General features: G+C 37.9%; 2 protein-coding genes across 3 annotated transcripts in view; one reads left to right on the plus strand and one right to left on the minus strand.

Annotated features, from left to right (window-relative positions):
• Positions 1-6000, minus strand: part of LOC107741171 (vascular endothelial zinc finger 1-like) — an 18237-nt gene extending 12237 nt beyond the window's left edge. For both annotated transcript variants that reach the window (XM_016553780.1, XM_016553779.1), the window contains exon 1: positions 5941-6000. In XM_016553780.1, the coding sequence (XP_016409266.1) occupies positions 5941-5976 (36 nt within the window). In that variant the 5' untranslated portion in view covers positions 5977-6000. The remainder of the gene's footprint in view (positions 1-5940) is intronic.
• A 1725-nt stretch (positions 6001-7725) lies between these two features.
• Positions 7726-18803, plus strand: part of LOC107741161 (unconventional myosin-XVIIIa-like) — a 44268-nt gene continuing 33190 nt past the window's right edge. The window contains exons 1-2 of the mRNA XM_016553770.1: positions 7726-7863; positions 8914-10043. Coding sequence (XP_016409256.1) covers positions 9045-10043 — 999 coding nt within the window. The 5' untranslated portion in view covers positions 7726-7863; positions 8914-9044. The remainder of the gene's footprint in view (positions 7864-8913; positions 10044-18803) is intronic.

The following is an 18803-nucleotide window of genomic DNA, read 5'->3' on the forward strand; positions in this document are numbered from 1 at the left end:
CCAAACCAACTTGGTTTAAAAAAAAAAAAAAACTTCCCCAAATGCACACAACTAATGAGCAAAAATCAGATGTAGATTTTAAACCATGAATGAAGTCAGAGAAAGGTCAAAGGTGGCATTATTAGTGCTCGGCCCCTGAGGGAACAGCTTCCCCTGCCTTGATAAAACAACAAGGCCTGTCAATTCTCAGAGGCAAAGGAAACATAAAGATGGGTTCACTAGTCGTCCTTCAAGCTAATTGATTAGTGAAGTGGACTAGTTCATATTTTTCAACTTAATAAAGAGAGTTTTAGCATGCTGACAGTTTCAAAACTGTCTCAAATTGCGGATGCTAAAACCTGTGAATTATTGTCTCTCAAATTTCAAAATATATTGTAGTAGACCAATAATAGCTTTGTGCAAAAACTAAAAAAAGGTACTTTGATATTTAGCATGCTTATTTGATGAATATTTGACTTGCAAAGCATTGCACTTCATGATGTGTACAGTATTTTATATATACTGAAAAAAATGAGTGTGCCTAGTCTTGTAGTAACTGGATCCTAAAACCTTTTTCATTTGATAAATTTTGTGGGGGAAAAAATAAATTTAGAGATTTAGTTTAATATCTATCTTTTAAGGCATTGCATGTTTTTGCATTCAGTCGGTTTCGGTGTTATTTTTATTTAAATGCATAAATGCAGACAGGTGTTTGTCAAGTAAAAAAAAGCTTTAAAAAAAATTTGAAAATGCAATTGTATTGCCATGCTGTATGAAAGCCAGGGTCTGCTGGACCTTCCTGACTAGAACTTATGGATAATTAGGAATTAGGATCATAATTAGGAAAACTTCTATGGTGGTGAACGGAAACTACAGCACTTTTCTTTTTCCATTTCCATCAAAACCTGTCAAAAATATGACATTACATATGATGAAAAAATATTATGTTGGTCAGAAGAGAGAAAGATGTTAAATTTGCCATCACTCCTTCAGCTGCTATATTCGTAATACTCTATTTTTTTTAGATGTAATGCCAATGTAACATAAAACTAAGTATAATGTTTTTTGTTTTTTTTAATGAAAATACACAAAAACTATATTCACGATGTTAATAATTGTGGAAACACATATTCACAGTCTATGAAAAGGGTCCATTAGAAGATTTTAAAAATATGTAATTTTGCACATGCTTAATCAGGAGCGAGTGATGCAGTTGGTCTCTGCAGACAATTAAGATGCGTGCTCTCCTGCAATCACGGAGAGGGCAGGGTTAAATACTTGACCTCTCGCATTCAGCATCATCCATCCATCTCGCAGGGCTGACCACGACGCAGGCAGACGCAGGACAAGAAAAATGAATGCTTCTTTCTGCTCCTTATTTCATCTGCTCTATTGTGATGGACACAAATCGGAGCGGGGATGCCCTCATGGATCTTCAGGGGGTCTTTGTGAGGGAGTCTTCTCTGATTTGGTTCCTCTATTCATGAGGAGAACTGCATATCTACACACACACACACACACACACACACACACACACACACACACACACACACACCTGCTCGCTCACTTCCACTTCCTATCCAGTCATCAGTTTACTGGGTACGTCTGGGGATGCGAGTCTAGACTAGGCCGCTGCGTGCGTGTGCGTGTGTGTGTGTGTCTGTGTGTGAACTTTGCGAGCGTGTGACGCAGAATGACTGTAGCCCTGCTGCGTCTTCACGCCACTCTGACAATTTTGATACAAATCGGCTATGAAGGCTGAGGTCAGTGTAACGTAAATAACAGAGAAAACGAGTTCAGCCAAAGAATAAGGAGTTTTGAAAAGCCAGCGGTCACACAATGGAGATCTGCAACGGGCCCGGGCTGGATGCTGAAACACATGGTAATTCATTTTCGAGTAAAGCTTTCTTAAATTTGAATTTGAAAAGAAACAGCAAAGAAGAAAGGGTGATTAAACGGGCAAAAAAAACTGTACAAAAGGAACAGGGCGCTTGTGGGAAGGCGAGCAGCTCATAACACTACACAACCCAGCTGTTTACAACTATTAGACCCTAAAGGACAAATCCCAATGCATGATCTCCCTGCACTTCACACATTTTCAGACGCATGAAGCTTGTGTTTCACTGGGACTGGGGTGGGCGGTATGACCACAACCTTACATCATGCTATGAGATATTATTTCACGGTAACTGAATACATTAAAATAATTTTTGCTGGAAATTCAACCCCATAATGTTGAATATATTACATCATCATAGCATATGTCTGTTTTTGTCCATATAATAGATTGATATTACACGATAAAAAACTTTTTTATTTAAAATATGAATCTATCATTCTGTCCATTATTAATCTATTATTATATCCACAAAAATAGTCAGATGCTAATTATAATTAACTATTATATGATATAAAAACAAACAAAGTGTGTGTGTTTATAATAAAATAATTGATTATTTTTCTAAATTTCTATAATTTTTTTAATAATCTATTGATGTAAATGATGTAATTTATTGATGTAAATTGTTTTACTTTAATATATTATTGAACACACATACATATTTGAGTAGAAATAAAGAATTAGAAATTAATAGAAACTATAATTGTGTTTTTCAATCAAATTTATTTAATTTTTTTCAACATTATCTCTTGACTTAAATACTGGTATGTATACTTGATGGATGCAAATCACAAGATAAATTTTAGAGATGCACCGATTGCAATTTTCTTGGCCAATTCCCGATTTTTTTTTGTTAGTGTGATCTGACGATACCGATTTTTGCCGATTCCGATTTTCTTTCTAAGTACTATAATTGACAGCATATACAAACAAAAATCTACTTTTCTTCAACGCAAAGTTTTATTTTCATAAAAAAACAAGTAAAAAGTCAGTAAGCCTATAACACGCTCTCACACATTTATAATTTTATCATTTTGGGAGGAGTAAAATTTACATATGTGGTTTCAACAACCAGATGCATTTACACTTGTCGAGTTTCGTCTGGAATGCGGTCCAGACCACATCCTGAAGTGGTTTGAGCGATCGGATTTATATCCATCTCTAATGCGTTTCGGAGGGCATTTACACCTGGTCTTTTCACGATCTGTTTGAGACTGAGCGCGGATTGTGCGCTCCACTAACATTGATCAGTTCTGGTGCGCGCGCTTTTGGTGTAAGTGCGAAACCTGCGGGAATGACTAAAATAATGTGCAATACAAGCATTTAACCAGAGCGAATGAGACGTGTGTGAGAGAGAAGGGGTCGTCGGAGAGAAGAGAGCGAGAATGCGCGGCTGACGTTATTGCCTGTGCCGCTGGTAACAAAACGGATCGGATCGGACCTAACATCTCTAATAAATTTAATAAGAAATTTGGCATCAGTGCAAAAACACATGATGCAAGACAGCTAAAATCAAGGCTGCAATAGTGTAATACATTGTAAATATAAAAAACATTTTAAGTCACTGTAAAAGAGCTGACAATGACGTTAAAACCACAGCTTTGAAAAAATTGTTGTATAAATGGTCTAACAGATTGGTGTGTTGACACATTCATACCGTTTCTTGATATATAGCATCATACCACCCAACCCAAACTGTGACGCTGCATGAAACATTTGAGAAAGTGTCCCAGCAAACATTTCCACTCTGGTGAGTCGACTGAGGCACTGACTCCAAAAACATTCTTAGATCCCAGACGGTCGGACGTCACCACTTTCATTCATCATGAAAATGTCATCTTCAGCACAAGTAAATATGAAAGACTAAAGCTGTTAGGCACTAAAGGCAAGATGCAGATGGTCCCCCGGAGATGACGGAGCAGGTCTGAGGCGCGTCTCGTCTGTGCTGTGCATCTGATCAACAAATGAAGGGTGTTTTATGAGTCAGTGACTCACGAGTCACAAACATACCTCAGCTTGATGATAAATGGATTACAGGAATTCTACTTTCTCTAGGTTACACTAGGTCATGATGGGTCACAACGACTGACTAGCTGTCCAATAACCCATTAGTGCATGAGACCAACTTAAACCAGGTCAACTTTTAAAAAGTGCACCCCAAGACACTTGAAGGATATGCCCTGTCGCTAAACACCAACTGAAGTGATTCACCCTCAAAGTAAGGTTTACCATCAGAAAAGCTTCTGCAGTCTCACCAAGTTCATGACTAAAGCCCAAAGTCACTACTTTCACTATGATGCTCTACCAAAAACACAAGTCACCTGATCAATCAGAGCTGCTGTTTTTGCCACAGGTTTCAGCCTGATTCATACTAATCCAAACATCTTTTCAATTAAAAAAAGAGACAGAAAAAGACAGAAAAAAACAAACTTTGCAAAACTGTGTGGCGGCATGTGTCACATTAGATCAAACTTATCTAATCTCACTTCCTGAGAACTGACTGTGAAATGACTCAGTCGTGCAGCACTTCAAGGGCAAAACAGGACCCCAAACATCCATTGCTTAAGGAAATATGATATCTTGCAAATCAATATCAGCTTTATATGAGCATAGGTTATAATGTAAAAAAATATATATTTTCAGAAGAGTCATATAGTGAAGTATGGGTCACAATGTTACATACACTATTACACAAGTAATAAAAACATATAACAAAGACATGCAAAGTAAAGAACATTTAAGTAAACTCAATCCATAAGTTCTCAACATGTGCTGCAAACAAAGCAGGTTTCCCAGAATAATTTATAGTAGTACATACTGTAAAACTCTCACCGACATCAAAAGCTCTGTGATCACAAGGCATGATAAATATGATCTTCAACAATACTAATATACATGTATCCAGCTGCAGAAAATCGCACAGAGGAACCAGGTGCAATGTGAATCAATGCATTTTATGAAAGGTATAATGAAAAGCAGAAATTTAAACTAAAGCCTGGAGGATAGAAGTGACTAAGAAAGCAAAATGCAATTTAACTGAACACCTCATAAAGTGAGTTTACATGTGAACAAGTTCTCAGGATCTGAGTCACTACAGCAGCTTATTATGCTGTGTCTGATTCTTTCTGTCCTAAAACAGATAGATAGATAGACTGACTAATGACTATCTATGACTTTTGCTGTAATAAGTTATAATTTTAAAATTTTTATACACTTTGTCACTCACAAAAATATTTCCACCAAATTGAAAATGTAAATATTTTTATTACTTACATTAAAAAAAATTAAAAAAATACATAGACTACAGAAATTTCCATAACTTTTTCATACATTGTTTCCTGTAACTTTTCCATGCCTGAAAAAATCACCAAAAAAAATGCTAATTTCTTCCAGATTTTTCATGACTATGGGAACATTAGACAGAGGTACAGATTGAGGTAGAGGTGGAAAAACATAAAGAGATTGAGGAATTGATGATGGAGAGATGATGGACTGATCTACAGAGGGAAAGAAAATGGAGAGATAGATGGAGATAGAGACAGAGGAACAAACAGAGAGACTGACAGAGTGAAATATATATAAAAGGAGTGAATAGGGAGATAAATGAACAGATGGAGGCAGAGGGAAAGATAGATGGAAGAGAGATGGAGATAGTGACAGGATAACAGAGAAATAAAGCGGGATAGATGGAGTACAGACAGAGGAATAAACAGGGGGACAGAAGGAAAGATCTGCAGATAGAGAAACAAACTGATGTACACAGGGCTGCATCTATAGAGTCAGATAAGTGGGGTAAAGAGGGATATAGGGTTAGATCTACAGAGATAACGTTAGAGGGGTAAACACAGAGATTGAGTGTTACTACATCTAACGTTAGAGAGGGAGCGCAGCTGGGCGCCTGGGACTCATCTACTATTGTTTTGCTCCAACTGCGCCTTTTCAAATATCTCTGGTGGTGATAAAGCAAACTGAAGCCGGCAGGCCGGTAGCACGAGTGAGCGGCGAGCGGACGGCGTGTGAGTGTGAATGTGCAAGTGTGTGTTTAAGAGAGAGTTTCTCACCTGGAATAAGTAAGAGCTCCAGCTCTGCTCCATCATCGCGTCTCACTCACAGAAACAAAGCGCTCAACATGGCAGAGCAAGACTTCCGCCACCCCGCGGAACGTACCACTCGCGGGAGGGGGGAATACAACAGCAGTCTGAACGATTTAATGAATAAAACACTATCCGGTTTTACAATATGGTACTTTAAAAACACATTTATACACACCTTATGGTACAACACACTCTGTCTATGCTTCGGGGGTAAATGTCATGAAGTACTAACTACAGTGATTTTCAAAACATCCCTGTTTTTCATCTCCATCTCGACAGACTCTGGGGGCGCTCCAAAAAACAGGAGTGAAGTTGATGAATAGCGTGGAACTGTCGCGAGACTCGTCATAACTCACTGCGCGAGACTGAATGCAGGATTTATCTGCATTTATACGATTAGACGTGCTCTATCTGTATCTGTACATGTAAAGTCTATTTTATACATTTAAATACAACATTATGCATATTAAGTCTTCATATATGTGCCTGTTAGTGTTGCGGATTTTAGTTAATCTAAAAGACTTGAATCTTTTCACTAACAAAATTTGTTCCGACTCGTTTATTGATTCATTCAGTGTCTCTGTCTGCAGGTTGCTCCAGTATTGAATGATTCATTGAATCATTCACTTAACCGAATCGATGGGATCAAGCATCCTCGTTTAGTTCATTCATGAACGAGATGTCCTAGTTCGTTCGGTTCGTTCAAAACGAGATGCTTCTGAGATGAGTCATTGCATGGAAGTGAACGAAAACGACTCGTTCGTTTAAAAGATTCGTTCAAAACACCGAAGCACCAGATGCAGCAAACCTACATGGGACAGAGTTGTGTGCATCTTTTAACCTGATTTATTGCTATAAATCCCCCAGCAGACACACGAGAATGATTAGCTGAAGACGTGGTCTATTTTAGGATCGTTTTATAATTAAGAGCAACACACAGGGCGAGTCCTGAACTGAATTAACTTAATAACCCGATTTATGATCAGCGGGGTGCCCTTTTAATAGGCCACAGAGAGATTAAAAGGTCATGTTTTATAAGAATGTTTTTTTCCAGAAGTAGTTTAGTAGCTTTTGTGTGTGTGTGTGTGTGTGTGTACGTGGCTACCAAACATTACACGTTAAATGCTAAAAGCATTTAATTAGAACTTCAGTGAAGATTTCAGTCTTTCAATTTGTTATGTCCATTAAATAATAATTTTTAAAAAATAGCTTAATCATTTTACTAAATATAATAATGGCATATTTTACCTTTAATACAGCTCCATTTTCTGGCATTCTTTGTGCTGAAGGTTTTACGATAAGTTTTTTTTTTTTTTAATGGAAATATTATATTTTTTATGAGTGCAACAAAAATTTAAATAAAGCAGCATTAGTAGTGAAGAACTGCACAGTGCTGTTTCACAGAAAGCGTCTGTTATATTTGACCAACCATACCAGTCTATTCTTGTACTAGACCTATTTATTGTTTTTCATTACTATTATTATTTCAATATAGGGCTAATTGATTAATACATATAGCTATTATTCTCTTACAAATGATCGAATAATACAAATTACTATCTAAAAATGTATTTTATTTTTATTTTAGTTTAACTGGTTGCGTATTTAAGCACTATACTCTGCTGCACATCAGAAAAACTAAAATTTGAACTTAGTCAAAGTATCTCGACCTAAAACGCTCTAGGTTCCAAAGTCATGCAGAAGGGATGAACTGATGTGCTCAACTCTTCTTGATGGGATCATATCCAGCAGGGCAGTGATCCGAGAGCGCGCTCAGCTGGTGTGAGCGTCCCACTGACCGTCAAACGCTCCAGACGCGTTTCCTCAGGACCGGTGCTGCAATTCAGTGCGCACCGGGCATCGCCACACTATTTCAACACTGTTTCAACGGTAAGTTTGCTTATCTTTAGCGACATTTGTGTTTACTTCACTGTACAGGTGAACAGACTGTCTGTCTGCGTTGATGCGGAATAAATAGGCTTAAGAGGAGAGCATTACGCGCACCAAAACATTCCCCTTAAAGTCATCATGATATACATGATCTAGAAATTATTGCATATAAATGCAGGATATGAGTATAGAGGTTAATATTGCACAATTAAGTAATATATTAAAAGCACAAAGAGTTTCATTTTTAAAGCCTCGTAGATTTACATTAAGAGCTGAATCAATAAGAGTTGAATTCAACTTTACATGATAGACATGATTCTGCAGGTAAGGTCAAGTGATTTCGTAGCACAAGTATAGTTACATAGATATGAGATTCCAAATATACAGTTTAATTTAATTCGAAGAGGAAGCGTTCAGGGGGCGATGAGATGAAGAGTTTCAGGAAGTGATTCATTCTACTCGTTGTTTGGATAATCGTGACAACTGATCGTTTTAACATCATCACTGATTTATGTCGCTGTGTTTTACATAATGTTTATGTCATTGTTGTATACGTTTTATAATTGTTGTCGATGATAAACGTTGTACGGATCGCTTACCGATTTTGTGTACCTGTCAGGAAAGGTAAGAACAGCCAATGAGAGTGTGCGACGTCACATAGGGGTCTACCGTCACGTGTACACTTTCTTTACTCTTTTGATTAATAAATTATGTGTTTTTTTTAGCTGTGTTAACCCATGAATTACCGAAATGATTGATATGAACATTGTCTGGTGCAATATATTATTGTATATTTTATATTTCAAACATAGGCATAGCATTTTTATATATGTTTTATATAATATTTATTGATAGAATGTTTTATTTATTTATTATTATTATTAATATTATAATTCTTTTTAATATTGAATATTATTGTTATTATTAATAATAATAATTTCAGTTTATTAAAAAAAAAAAGGGCATTTTAAACCCCGTGACTACTACAGTCATTGCAAATAGAAGGAAACATTAAAACAATGTGTTCTGTTTGTCGATCTGTTGTTTTAGTGGAGGGCTTCACCTGTTGCTGAGGTGCCCTTGGTGCTGTGGAACCGGTGCTGGTCATGACTGAATGCCAACATTGATCTGTATGCTGTGAAGAGACCAACATCTGGTGGATTCTACATTTGGGCCCAACCATGTTCCACTTGATCAAGAAAGATAAAGACAAGGAGAAGGATGGAACAAAAAAGGAGAAGAAGGAGAAGAAAGAGAAACAAGAGCGAATGTCTCAAGCCGAGCTGAAGAGCCTAGAGGAAATGAGCATGAGGAGAGGTTTCTTTCATCTTCATCGAAGCAGCTCTAAACGGGAGGCGAAAGGGAAACTGGAGATTTCCAGCCCCATTCCCATCAAGGTCGTCCGAAACACAGAGCTCAGCCTGACAGACGCGGACCTCAGGAAACTCTATACTCAGGGTACCATAACACCCACGAGCTCCAGTGATGACATTAAGCTGGACCAAGACGTCCGCCGATCATCCATCAAAGAACAGGCAGTCAAATACGACTCCATGAGGAAGCAGAATTCCCCAGTCGAACAAATCTTGAAGCGGTTTTCTTTCTCACAGAAGAGCAAAGATGAAAGCCCTTCAGGGTCAACTGCACCATCAGCGCAGAACTCCGCCATTCCCTCACCTCAGGTAGTGGTCAAGGTGTTCAATCCCCCACCTCTATATACACCTCACCGTCCCACCAGCCCTGCAAAGAGCATCCAAGTCCCAGAGATAGTGGACCGAACGTTCCCAGCAGACTTGCGCTTGCCTGCTGTGGCACCTCCGCAAATTCCTGCACCAAGAGAGTTGGAAATTCAGCGCCGCAACACGGGCGATTTCGGCTTTTCCCTTCGTCGTACCACCATGGTGGACCAGCGGCCCGATGGGTCGCTCTATCGAAAGGTGGTCCACTTTGCCGAGCCTGGCGCTAGGAATCAGGACCTGACTCTGGGGCTGGTGCCAGGCGACCGTCTGGTAGAGATCAATGGGAGGAACGTGGAAAGTAAAAGCAGGGATGAGATCGTGGAGATGATCAGGCAGTCTGGAGACACAGTATGTCTGAAGGTGCAGCCCATCGTGGAGTTGAGCGAGCTGAGCCGCTGTTGGTTGAGGAACACCAGAGGCCCGTACCGCGATGTTTACGAGGTGAGATGTGTTATGGTTTTGATATGTTGAATCGCACATCGAAGACTAACTCTTCTAACACAGACTAACACACTGGGCAATGGAGTTGCATGGGTGCAAGCTCTTCTTCTTCACATAATGTTCTGTTGTCTCCCCACCATCCACTAGGCCAATAAAACCCAACGAAATGCTGTCAGTATAATCTGATAAATAGTGTTTTTTAGCTAAAAGTGCAGTTTGGATCGTACATGTTTGGCATTTTGACATTTCTCAGGAAAACTAATGCAGTTTGAGGGTACGTTTCAGCAACATTTCAGATGGAAGATCAGTTACAGCCTTGAGGTATTCTGGGAATTCAGAGCAATATGAGTGTGTCTGTTGACATCTGAAAAGACCGTTGTGCAGAGAGCTGTTGATGATGTCAACAGTTTCAGTGAGACAGCTCAGGGGGGTTAATAACCTGTCTAATGCGTTTTTGTCGCTCACCCATAATGCATCTGTATTTGTGTAGAGTCCCATTGTGAAAGACAGTAGAGTCCCATCTGAGTGGAACAAATGGCAAAAAAGCAGAAAAAGTCCATATTGTTATCTAAAATGCTGTTAAATGGAGAAGTTCTGAGTCAGAAAGAGTCTTTTATTTGTTCACTGAATGTTTTGTGATATTTACCCTACATAACTTTAGAATAGAGCATGGTGCTAGCAACGCCAATGGCATGGGTTCGATTCATATAGGGAATGTATGAACTTATAAAGTGTATACTTTGAATGCATTGTAAGTCGCTCTGGATAAAAGCATCTGTGAAATGCATAAATATAGAATTTGGATGTAGAAATGGATTAGAAACTATTCCTGAAGGTCTAATCATATCTTCTGAGATCTCTGTTTCAATGTTTGCAGCAGAATTAGAGACTTTTTACTTGTCTGCTCTCTTGGCTTTGCTGTATTCCCCAGTTGCTCTCTGACACATTTTCATCTCTGTATCCTGGTACAGCTCAGCAAACGGCCCCGTTTCAGAATGTGGCCTTACAGCACTTTTAGTATATTTTAGTCTTATGACGTAACGCATTGATGGGTCTTTTGATAACAGAGAGGAAAACACTGAAAATTAAGATTTCTGTGATTTTTGTAGTCAGTCTGAAGGTCAGGCGCTCCGGGTGAAAGCAGATGTGATGTCAGCTGTGTTTGTTTCTGTAATCGTCTGTCATCGTGATTCCTCAGATATTTCAAAACACCAGTGCCCTTGTCTCAGACAAAAAATGTCACAAGCTCAAAGTCACGTAGGAAGTTAGAGTGGTTACATTTCCCTATTATTATTAGAGGCTTGATATTTATGCATAAATAGTACAAATCTTAAGTTCAGTTGTTTAAAAAAAAAAAACGAGTATATATGTCAGTTTTTGTTAAACATTTATATTCATATTTTAAGGGTTAAAATTCACATTTTTATTCGCAACTGAAATGGAAACTGTCCCTTGCATTCTCTTGTAAGTTTTTTAAGCAATTTGACAGACTAATCTATAATTATGGAGTTATTTTGACTAATAACGACATTTTCTAGTATTCTGGTATGTTGAATGTTACAGAAGATCTGGAACATATTTTTAAAGAAACGTCTTATTTTTCCAATATGTTTCCAATGTGACTGCAAACCATTTGAACAAATTGAGAAAAAATGACATCCAAACTCTGATATGTTAATTTGATCTGGCTCAGCACGAAACCAGAGCTCAGAAGAGATTAAAGTGCATTGAGTGCTTTATTTGTGATGTGTAGAATAACGTGGGGGAGGTAAAAAAATAAAAATAAATAGAATACTGTATTTCTGTACTGTAATATTTGTTCTTTTGAACCGTAAGAGGTTTATCCTAATGCAGCTGAGAGGATCTGGCCTGATCGGACAGAGCAGCTTTTTACACGAACAGCATTTTATCTAATGGAGTGAAAATAGGAAGAAACAGGTGTTTGAAGAGAATGTTTTGGTCAAGCTAATCAAATGAGGTGGCATGGATCACATGAGTCAGCAATCACTCCTGCTGAACCTGTTGTCGTGTTGGTTTGCTTGAGTTTGAATAGGAGTGTGTGTGGAGAGAACTCTTTACATGCCTTCTGCTAATGGATAACCAGTGAAATCTCAGTGTCAAAGTCTGAGTGTTATTTTAGAACACCATCAGCATTAAAGCATGTCAGACCATTAGAAATGTTTTATAGCCAGCCACGTGTAAAAATGTAAATGAAAAAAAAAAAGCTTGGGAAAACTTTCTCATAAATTTCATTAGAAACATTAACATGATTGCTTTATATTATGTATGTGAAATTATGTATATATTTTATTCTACATAATTAATTTCTCCATGAATTTCTCCCTTATTGATAACTGTGGGTCTACATTCTGTTCTGATATAAACTCAAAAATGTGAGATATAAACTCACAATTCTCAGAAGAAAAGTCCGAATTGTGAGATATAAACTTGCAGTTACAAGAAAAAGGTTATAATTTTTTTGTGGTTGAAACAAAAACTGAATTGTGAGATGCAAACTTAAAATTCAAAAACAAAAAGGCAGAATTGTGAGAAAACATTTTATATATTTTATATCACAGTTTATATCTTACAATTTTGACTTTTCTTTTTTTTATCCGTTGGTGGAAACAGGCTTTCATATAAATCCTATAGTTGCCTATATGCATAGACATTTATGCAGTCTAGATGCCTTTGGGGCAAATTTGCCCCAATAATGCCCCAAAAACCAGAGCACATCAATCAGAAGAGATGCTAAGAATCTAGGACATTCAAGTTATGTTGACCAGGTTTTCTCCCAGTTACTTATACTAAATACCAATAACTCACAATATTAAATTTTATGATAATGATACAAAACGCTTATCCTCATACCGTCCGTCTCAAATGACGATGTTATCGGGATAGGAGAAGTCAAATCAGCCGCTGTAATAAACTGCACCCTTTGTGATAAAGTGGCCAGGCTCACCTATAGCCTGCAGGGGGCAGGAGTCCCACTGGGGTTTTTACTGGCCCACTTTAAGTCGAGCAAAGAAAAAGACATGACACATTTGGGATTGGCCTAGAAGCGGTTATTCTATATAAAGACTGAGATACAGAAATCTAGACTATGCCACTGTGGAGAGCTGCATGGTGAAACTGCATGATGAAAAATATAGTAAAATGTAGACAGTTGCACACTTTTGTTTGTTGTTCAGTGCAAAAAGATTTTCCGCCTGCTTCTAAACACTTGCACTTAAGTTTAACCAGAGGCTAAATGTGTTGTAATAGTCCCGCAGTCATTGTCACTGTCAAACACGCTATGCAAATTAGGATCAGTATAGATCATTTATTCACAAAAGCTTTTTTTTTTTGCCTGGTGCAACTTGCTTGACCTTTTTGAAAAGGAAAAAACCTTTACAGCGAAACCTTTGTTCCCATTCACACATTCCCATTTAGCGTGAATTGGATGCTAAAATAGTGCAGACAGCATGTGCATGTTATTTTAGTATTATTTATATAGTATTATAGTATTTATTAATCTTTGTTATATTTATTCAAATTTGAATTAGCTTTTATTTTTATAAGTTTTAGTTCTTTTTTACTTTTGTCATTGTATTTGTTTATTTTATTTATTTATTTTCCGGGTTTTTTTTTTTTTTCAGTTTTAGTAATTTTAGGATTTTAACTTATTTCAGTTAGTTTCCAAGGCAACATTTCTTTTAAGCCTTAATTAAAGATTTGATTACTGTAAAGCTTTAATTTAGCCTTCATTTCAATTACCAAAAACAATTTTTAATATCACTGGGTGCAAATGATTCATAGTGAGTTCCCTCCAGAACTGAAATGGAAGGCAGATCCTCTTATGTCATGCAGCAGGTATGTCAGGTATATGTTCAATCATGGTGTGTCTGTGAATGTGACAGGAAACGCTTGTGATTTGTTTGACAGCTTTGATTGTTTGCGCTGATAGTTACCAGACGGACAGGTTTCAGCTGCATTACTGTAGTGAGAAGAACTACACTTAAACACACACCCTCTCCTGTCCTCTTAGCTGAAGGATTGGCCTCTGAATGAATGAATCAACATGCTCTTATATGCTCTTTTGTGTGTGACTGCTGAATCTGTTGGGAAATCTGAACACAAAAATGTTTTTAGGGTTTATTTGACTTGAGAGTTATGAGCATGTTTAGAAAGGTTTTCCTTTGCTCTTTTGAAATACAAGTGTTCAGTGTACTATGTAGACATTCTTTAAAGTTTACAATGCAATGTTTGCTAACCTAAAACCACCCACACTTGTATATCAACACCTATTCAGTATTTAGCAACTTGGCCTGTCCTGATGAACAACAATGCAAACAATGCTGATACGCAAAGGTTAGCCAGTCATAAGCAATATGATTGACATGTACAGTACATGTAGTCTTAAAGGGATAGTTCACCTAAAAATGAAAATCCTGTCATTAATAACTCATGTCGTTCCAAACCCGTAAGACCTTCGTTCATCTTTGGAACACAAATTATGATATTTTTGATGAAATCCGAGAGCTTTCTGACCATGCATAGACAGCAACACAACTACCACTTTCAAGGCTCAGAAAGGTAGTAAGGACATTTGTAAAACAGTCCATGTGACATCAGTGGTTCAACCGTAATTTTACGAAGCTTTGAGAATACATTTTGTGTGCAAAGAAAACAAAAATAATGACTTTATTCAACAATTCTTCTTTTCCGCATCACCGTCCCCCGCCATTAAACTCTTCTATTAAAAACAAAATATCTTACAGACCCCAAACATTTTGTAGCTGTGAAAATATTTTATTTTCAAATTGTGCATTACCAACAGTCTAGACTTGATCAGTCTAACAGTTAATTCGGTGCATGTCTATGTCAGTCAATGTTTGCATTGCTATTCTAAATAACCCCCACTAAGTTTTATGAACACTATTCTGTATTATTTCTTTGGGCTCAATGGCTCTCTTTTTTCGTGTGCCCTGTGAGGGTTCAACAGCCTGTGGACTATGAATGTCCTCTGACTGCTCTGAAACAATCTGTCCGTGAATGGCTTCATTAACTAGTATCAGATTAGATTATGTAATGGATTAACTTGGCTGCACATCAGGCACTGAATACAGGAAGTGTCTTTCATCTGTCATCAGTGTCTGCTGTCCCTCAGTCCTCTCTGTCAAATCTCCCTTTATTTCTCTACTTTATTTACTGGCCGATGACCCAGAAGTCTTTCTTGAGCTGTCAGTGTCACCCCAGTGATAGCATGAGATTGAGAGGACCTTAATATTGACGCTGGTCAGGGAACACATGGGTCCAGGAAGTGGCTTTAGTCAGGCTGATAATTATCCTGGTTTGGATCGCCGGGTCAGTGTGACGACCAGCTGCGTTTTTGGGCTGATTTTCGCTGGTATTTGGCAGTGGGACTGTGTGAAGCTGTCCAGTGTTTGAGCTCTAACTGTGAGCATGTTGGCATAGGGATGATCCCAGACAGTTTACCAGTACATTAAATGTGACTGGGTTAATGGAAGCAGTTGGTTAGTCATTTACCTGCTGGCCTTTCACACCCTCAGAATATGACATAATGCATAGAATCAAAACAATGACCTTATTTACTTTCTTAATGCATTTCGAATGCCATTCGATGTTGTCATAACGTCTGCAATTTGATTTGGTTGTGTAGCTTTGTTTTTCACAAAGGTGAAGACTGATTTCTTTCAAATTTTAAACTAAGGGTGTGTTCATGCTTGTAGTTTTGTTTTGGTCCATACCAAAAAAGAAAATGATAAATTTGGTCCTTATTTGCTTAGCAAACTACAAGTACCAGTACAAGACAAAAAACAAAAGATATTAGGATAAGGTCGCAACCTGATTCAACAGCTGTTATGACGTATATTTTGCATCAAAACTTACCGAATATACAAAATAATGCTGTGCAATGGACTAAATGTGCTCGTTGTATGTGTACATATGAAGTTCTGCTGCAAAGAGATGGCAGTTCCGACACCTGTACTAAACTGTAATGGGGTTTGTGTTTGTTTAGATGTCGTTGGTCTGTGTTGTGTTCTTATTTCAGTCGAACTACACCAGAGTTAGTTTGAAAGCTTGTTTGCTGCACAACAAGGTTCGGATGGCAGCATTCACACTTATTCAAGTGAAATGTACAAACAGAGCAATCAGACCAGAGTTTATTGTAACCAAACCAAACCAAACCTGCCAAGTTATTACGTTTTTTTTTGTATAATTTACTTAAGACATCATATGGGCACTTTTTCCATAATGTAAATGTTATGTAAATCACTATGTAGAGAGTAGCAGCAAGACCAGACACGCTGCTGTTATCTATCCGCAGGGTTGTGCCCTCATATTTCTGAATGAGAGAAAAATCAGTTTTTTTTTTTTTTACATATTTGTGCAATACTTTATGAGTTTGTGGAGCAGGTGTTTAAATCAGGCAGTTGTTTTTGCCTGTCCCCACCTTTACTTGTGTTTTCCATGTCTAAAGTACACTAGAAATTTGTTAAAAGACATATTTTCAATTCCAAATGAATGATACAACATATACTTTAACTTATGGCCTGGTTTCCCCTCACAGATCAAATCATGCTATGCTAATCTTCTCTATGCTAGCTAGATGCTTTTATCCTAGATTTGATCAAATCCTTCATAAACAGTATAGCTTATATTAAACATGACTAAACAGCACATATGTATTTAAAAGCAGATGAAATGGATAGTTTTCTGCTCCATTACCACTTGGTATTAGCAAACATTGGATTAGCAAGAACAGCTAAGAATAATCAGGCTTTAAAGAAAGGAGGTGCCACATTTCATTACCCTAGGAACATGTAGGCTACTAGGTGGGGCTTAAAAATTCCCCACCATGTGACATTGTGTACTTGTTTGGAGACCCACCTAAACGCCACACTTCATCATACTAGTAATGTAAGTTTTGATGTGTGCATGTGTTAGCGCATGTATGCCACTTAGTCCCCCTTCTGTTTATTTTTCCTCTGATCAGTTGCTATAGTTAAGAAATGAAAGAATGTTTGATAAGGTTCACATCAGTCTTTCATTTTGTGTCCATTTTATAGCATTGTGAATACTGTACATAGAATGCAGTTGCTTTCAGTGAAAACAGCCGATAAGACAAGAATAAAATCACTGATCCATCAGGATTTCTTAGAAAGACCACACAGAGACAAGGGATCCATCTGCATGGGGAGCTAATCAGATTAAGGAGCCCACCATGTCCTCTATAGACTATGCTAGCCTGTTTGTGTCCTGCTTGGTAGCACTGATATATGATATGATATGATATGATATGTGACAGGCCTGGACTAGCCTACAGCCCCACCAGAATACAAGGCCTCATGGTGGGTTTGTATGAGGTAATCAATCATCAATATTTTGTGTGTTATGAACTGGTCTGGGTGATAGAGCTACGAAATTACTTTTTATAGTATGAAACAATAATATATCTTCATACGTATGTATTTTTGGACTACTATATTTACATAAAACAAATTTTCCACCAACTCTTACCAATCACAGAAGCTCACTGCAGTTCTATAATATTCAACTGATAAACGTCACCAGCATGAATTGTTTACTTCTGAGCTGAAGAGTTTTTAGATTTGCACATTTTCTGAAGAAAAACATGTCACTAGCAGCAAGATATGATATTGTGGATGGTTGCAAGTATGTCGCTATGTGGTTGCTTAAGTGTTTTGAGGATTTGTAGCACGCTGCTGTGTGGTTGTTGGGTTGTTTTGGGTGCTGCTTACTCGTGCAAGTTAAAAGAGCTCAATGATGACCTGCTGGTCCCAAGATTTGACGGGACAGTGTGGGATGGGTAACATGGCAAAGCTTATAACACTTAGGGTTGGAAAAAAACTAGCGCCAAGTCAGGCCAACAGAAATGAACTCATGAAGAGATGTGCACAACATCACCCTCTGGTGGATCTGTGAGAAACAGCAGCATTTTGTTTATTCACACGTGTTGTGGCCCCCTTGTGGTGGGATTTGAACATGTTGTCTCTGTTGGCGAAATTTGTGAATTGAGTTTGGCTGGATTTTCTGAAAGAACAGTTAAACTGTTGTAATCCAGTTTGTTGTTGTGTGTGTGTATGTGTGGTCAGGGGGTACTAAGGTCTGCATGGTTATTTATATCCTCAGTGTCCTCAAGCAGCTGTTATCTCCCCTCCCGAGCCAGAGCACTCTTGCTTGACGACCTTGTCATAACGTCCTGCCCCACGTTGAGTTTGAGTTCCAGCTCTCTCATCTGTCATTTACTCACCCTCATGTCATTCCAAATAACAACTTTATTTTCAGTCTTCAGAAGACTTGGAATATAACACGAGTCATATGAACCACTTTCCATTGTCATTTTAGAAATTGACAGCCCCACATGTCATTCACATTCATTCAGAAAGGAGTGACCAATATAATTTTCAAAAAATTACACATTGAAATTAGAACTGTCATGCTGAAAGCCTAAATAATGCTCCCCGCTTTATGTTTACTCCATTTAACAGATTAGATGTTAATCCTTATTTCTTTTCTTGTAGCTATTCATTCTACCCGTTCACCGCAGGGTCCTAGTACCCCCAAAACTTCAATCGGAAAGACTGCCTGCATTTAACCGATCCTGTATTCTGTCTCTCCGCAAACCAGCCTTCCTCTCCTCCCCTTTCCTTCCCTCTCTTCTCCTGAACTGTTTCATCATGGCCTTCTCATCTCGTTTCTCATTTTGGGAGAAAAAGGAAAGTACCGTTT

Source organism: Sinocyclocheilus rhinocerous, unplaced genomic scaffold (assembly GCF_001515625.1).
Source record: "Sinocyclocheilus rhinocerous isolate Xijiao unplaced genomic scaffold, SAMN03320098_v1.1 scaffold1307, whole genome shotgun sequence".
Taxonomy (NCBI): domain Eukaryota; kingdom Metazoa; phylum Chordata; class Actinopteri; order Cypriniformes; family Cyprinidae; genus Sinocyclocheilus; species Sinocyclocheilus rhinocerous.